The following is a 5,000-nucleotide window of genomic DNA, read 5'->3' on the forward strand; positions in this document are numbered from 1 at the left end:
CCCCTCCCTCTCCTCCCCTCTCCTCCCCCTCCCCTCTCCTCCCCCTCTCCTCTCCCCTCCCCCTCTCCTCCCCCTCCCCTCTCCTCCCTCTCTCCTCCTTCCCCCTCCTCCCTCTCCTCTCCCCCTCCCCTCGCCTCCCCCTCTCCTCTCCCTCCCCCTCTCCTGCCCCCTCCCCTCTCTCCCCTCCCTCTCCTCTCCCCTCTCCTCCCCTCTCCTCCCCCTCTCCTCTCTCCCTCCCCCTCTCCTCCCCCTCCCCTCTCCTCCCCCTCCCCTCTCTTCCCCCTCTCCTCCCCCTCTCTCTCTCCTCTCCTCCCATCTACTCCCCTCTCCTCCCCCTCTCCTCCCCCTCCCCTCTCCTTCCCCTCTTCTCCCCTCTCCTCCCTCTCTCCTCCCCCTCCCCTCTCCTCTCCTCTCCTCCCCCTCTCCTCCCCTCTCATCTCCTCCCCTCTCCTCCCCTCTCCTCCCCCTCTCCTCTCCTCTCCTCTCCTCCCCTCTCCTCCCCTCTCCTCCCCTCTCCTCCCTCTCCTCCTCCTCCCCTCTCCTCCCCCTCTCCTCCCCCTCTCCTCTCCTCTCCTCTCCTCCCCCTCTCCTCCCCTCTCCTCCTCTCCTCCCCTCTCCTCCCCCTCCCCTCTCCTCCCCCTCTCCTCTCCTCCCCTCTCCTCCCCCTCCCTCTCCTCCCCCTCTCCTCCCTCTCTCCTCCTCCCTCTCCTCTCCTCCCCTCTCCTCCCCTCTCCTCTCCCTCTCCTCCCTCTCTCCTTCCCCTCTCCTCCCTCTCTCCTCCCCCTCTCCTCTCCTCCCTCTCTCCTCCCCCTCTCCTCCCCCTCTCCTCTCCTCCCCTCTCCTCCCTCTCTCCTCCCCTCTCTAGGTAGCATGTCCAGTCTTTGCAGGTCTGCTCCATTTCTCCCTGCTCTCTGTGTTCTGTTGGTTATGCCTGGAGGCAGTGGAACTCTACTTACTGCAGGGGGAGATCTTTGAAGGACGGTCCTCTAGGAGGAAGTACTTCTATCTCTGCGGCTACTTCCTGCCAGGGGTGGTCGTGGCCGTCTCCGCTGCCATCGACTACAGGGGCTACGGCACCCGGACCGTGTAAGTGGCAGAGAGTGTGTGTGGTGGGGGGAGGATGTGTGTGGTGGGGGGTGTGTGGTGGGGGGAGGATGTGTGTGGTGGGGGGAGGATGTGTGTGGTGGGGGGAGGATGTGTGTGGTGGGGGGAGGATGTGTGTGGTGGGGGGAGGATGTGTGTGGTGGGGGGAGGATGTGTGTGGTGGGGGGAGGATGTGTGTGGAGGGGGGAGGATGTGTGTGGTGGGGGGAGGATGTGTGTGGTGGGGGGAGGATGTGTGTGGTGGGGGGTGTGTGTGGTGGGGGGAGGATGTGTGTGGTGGGGGGAGGATGTGTGTGGTGGGGGGTGTGTGGTGGGGGAGGATGTGTGTGGTGGGGGGAGGATGTGTGTGGTGGGGGGAGGATGTGTGTGGTGGGGGGAGGATGTGTGTGGTGGGGGGAGGATGTGTGTGGTGGGGGGAGGATGTGTGTGGTGGGGGGGATGTGTGTGGTGGGGGGAGGATGTGTGTGGTGGGGGGGAGGATGTGTGTGGTGGGGGGAGGATGTGTGTGGTGGGGGGGATGTGTGTGGTGGGGGGAGGATGTGTGTGGTGGGGGGAGGATGTGTGTGGTGGGGGGAGGATGTGTGTGGTGGGGGGGATGTGTGTGGTGGGGGGAGGATGTGTGTGGTGGGGGGAGGATGTGTGTGGTGGGGGGAGGATGTGTGTGGTGGGGGAGGATGTGTGTGGTGGGGGGAGGATGTGTGTGGTGGGGGGAGGATGTGTGTGTGTATGTCAAAACTTATACTGACTATGCTGTATTGTGTGTGTGTGTGTGTGTGTGTGTGTGTGTGTGTGTGTGTGTGTGTGTGTGTGTGTGTGTGTGTGTGTGTGTGTGTGTGTGTGTGTGTGTGTGTGTGTGTGTGTGTGTGTTGTGTGTGTGTGTGTGTGTGTGTAGGTGTTGGCTGCAGATGGACAACGCTTCATCTGGAGTTTCCTGGGTCCTGTGTCTGTCATTATAATGGTGAGACAAACACACACTCTCATGAGCACACACATACCTGAGGATTTGACTCTCACCTCTGTTACTGACCTCATGACCCCCAGCTGAACCTGGTTGTCTTGGTGATGACTCTCTTCACAGATGGTGCACAGCTCCTCAGCCCTCAAACCCGACTCCAATGCATCACGACAACCTCAGAGTGAGCCCGCACCTGGTACATATGTGACAGGCATGATTGGTTGTTGTTTTGGGCAGGGAGGGACAAAGAGGCTCATGGGAAGGGAGTACAAGAAACAGGAAAAGTAACAGAGGACTCAAATAGTGAAAAGTAGAAGATGTGAGGCTTAAAACGTTATGTCAAAATAACATGACATAACCTGCTTCCTCCCTAACCCCTCCCCCTCTCTCTCTCTCTCTCCCTCCCTAACCCTCTCTCTCTCTCTCTCTCCTCCCTAACCCCCTCCCCCCCTCCCCCTCTCTCTCTCTCCCCTAACCCTCCCCCTCTCTCTCCTCCCTAACCCCTCCCCTCTCTCTCTCTCTCTCTCTCTCTCTCTCTCTCTCTCTCTCTCTCTCCTCCCTAAACCCCACCTCTCTCTCTCTCCTCCTAACCCCACCTCCCTCTCTCTCTCCTCCCTAACCCCCACCTACCTTCTCTCTCCTCCTAACCCCCATCTCCCTCTCCTTTCTTTTTCCCCCTCTCTCCTCTCTCCCTCTCCTCTTTCTCCCTCTCTACAGAGCGTGGACTGTGGGTTACTCACCCTCCTCTTCCTCCTGGTGGTGACCTGGTCTCTGGGGCTCGTCTTCCTCTCATCTCCCTCTCTCCTCCCCTCTCCTACCTCTTCTCCTCCCTTAACACGGCCCAGGCTCTGCTCATCACAATACTGTTCTGTACACTCACTAGGAAGGTAGGTGGGGTCTCAATACTGTTCTGTACACTCACTAGGAAGGTAGGTGGGGTCTCAATACTGTTCTGTACACTCACTAGGAAGGTAGGTGGGGTCTCAATACTGTTCTGTACACTCACTAGGAAGGTATGTGGGGTCTCAATACTGTTCTGTACACTCACTAGGAAGGTAGGTGGGGTCTCAATACTGTTCTGTACACTCACTAGGAAGGTAAGTTCTGTACACTCACTAGGAAGGTATGTGGGGTCTCAATACTGTTCTGTACACTCACTAGGAAGGTAGTTGGGGTCTCAGTACTGTTCTGTACACTCACTAGGAAGGTAGTTGGGGTCTCAGTACTGTTCTGTACACTCACTAGGAAGGTAGGTGGGGTCTCAATACTGTTCTGTACACTCACTAGGAAGGTAGTTGGGGTCTCAGTACTGTTCTGTACACTCACTAGGAAGGTAGGTGGGGTCTCAATACTGTTCTGTACACTCACTAGGAAGGTAGGTGGGGTCTCAATACTGTTCTGTACACTCACTAGGAAGGTAGGTGGGGTCTCAATACTGTTCTGTACACTCACTAGGAAGGTAGTTGGGGTCTCAGTACTGTCTCTCACCAGGAAGAGGTGGGGTCTCAGTACTGTCTCTCACCAGGAAGAGGTGGGGTCTCAGTACTGTCTCTCACCAGGAAGGTAGGTGGGGTCTCAGTACTGTCTCTCACTCACTAGGAAGGTAGGTGGGGTTCTCAGTACTGTCTACACTCACTAGGAAGAGGTGGGGTTCTCAGTACTGTCTCTCACTCAGGAAGAGGTGGGGTCTCAGTACTGTCTCTCACCAGGAAGGTGGGGTCTCAGTACTGTCTCTCACCAGGAAGAGGTGGGGTTCTCAGTACTGTCTCTCACCAGGAAGAGGTGGGGTTCTCAGTACTGTCTCTCACCAGGAAGAGGTGGGGGTCTCAGTACTGTCTCTCACCAGGAAGAGGTGGGGTTCTCAGTACTGTCTCTCACCAGGAAGAGGTGGGGTCTCAGTACTGTCTCTCACCAGGAAGAGGTGGGGTCTCAGTACTGTCTCTCACCAGGAAGAGGTGGGGTCTCAGTACTGTCTCTCACCAGGAAGAGGTGGGTCTCAGTACTGTCTCTCACCAGGAAGAGGTGGGGTCTCAGTACTGTCTCTCACCAGGAAGAGGTGGGGTCTCAGTACTGTCTCTCACCAGGAAGAGGTGGGTCTCAGTACTGTCTCTCACCAGGAAGAGGTAGGGTCTCAGTACTGTCTCTCACCAGGAAGAGGTGGGGTCTCAGTACTGTCTCTCTCAGGAAGATGTGGGGTCTCAGTACTGTCTCTCACCAGGAAGAGGTGGGGTCTCAGTACTGTCTCTCACCAGGGAAGTCTCAGTACTGTGGGGTTCTCAGTACTGTCTCTCACCAGGAAGAGGTGGGGTCTCAGTACTGTCTCTCACCAGGAAGAGGTGGTCTCAGGTCTCTCAGGAAGAGGTGGGGTCAGTACTGTCTCTCACCAGGAAGAGGTGAGGCTGATCATGTATTGTATTATATTTGCTATGTGTTTCAGTATATACGGTGTGTTCATGTTTGTCCAGGGCCATAAGGACTATGGGGAAGTGTGTGCGTCACTCCCAGTGCTGTGACTGTTCCTCCACCACCAGTTCACCTGGCTCTGCGAAGAAGGCGCCCCTACGGGCCAACAGCCGCTACTGCAGTACCAACCAGGCACGCAGGGCTACTGCTAACAGACAGGTACACACACACACACACACACAACAGCACGCAGGGCTACTGCTAACAGACAGGTACACACACACACACACAACAACACGCAGGGCTACTGCTAACAGACAGGTACACACACACACACACACACACAACAGCACGCAGGGCTACTGCTAACAGACAGGTACACACACACACAACAGCACGCAGGGCTACTGCTAACAGACAGGTACACACACACACACACACACAACAGCACGCAGGGCTACTGCTAACAGACAGGTACACACACACACACACACACAACAGCACGCAGGGCTACTGCTAACAGACAGGTACACACACAC

At 57.1% G+C, this 5,000-nt stretch overlaps 1 protein-coding gene across 1 annotated transcript in view; it reads left to right on the top strand.

Moving 5' to 3' along the window:
• Positions 1–4,536: 4,536 nt before the first annotated feature.
• The window catches only part of LOC124018651 (adhesion G protein-coupled receptor L2-like), a 9,295-nt gene continuing 8,831 nt past the window's right edge, over positions 4,537–5,000 (top strand). The window contains exon 1 of the mRNA XM_046333988.1: positions 4,537–4,680. Within this exon, the coding sequence (XP_046189944.1) occupies positions 4,537–4,680 (144 nt within the window). The remainder of the gene's footprint in view (positions 4,681–5,000) is intronic.

Source organism: Oncorhynchus gorbuscha, unplaced genomic scaffold (assembly GCF_021184085.1).
Source record: "Oncorhynchus gorbuscha isolate QuinsamMale2020 ecotype Even-year unplaced genomic scaffold, OgorEven_v1.0 Un_scaffold_554, whole genome shotgun sequence".
Taxonomy (NCBI): domain Eukaryota; kingdom Metazoa; phylum Chordata; class Actinopteri; order Salmoniformes; family Salmonidae; genus Oncorhynchus; species Oncorhynchus gorbuscha.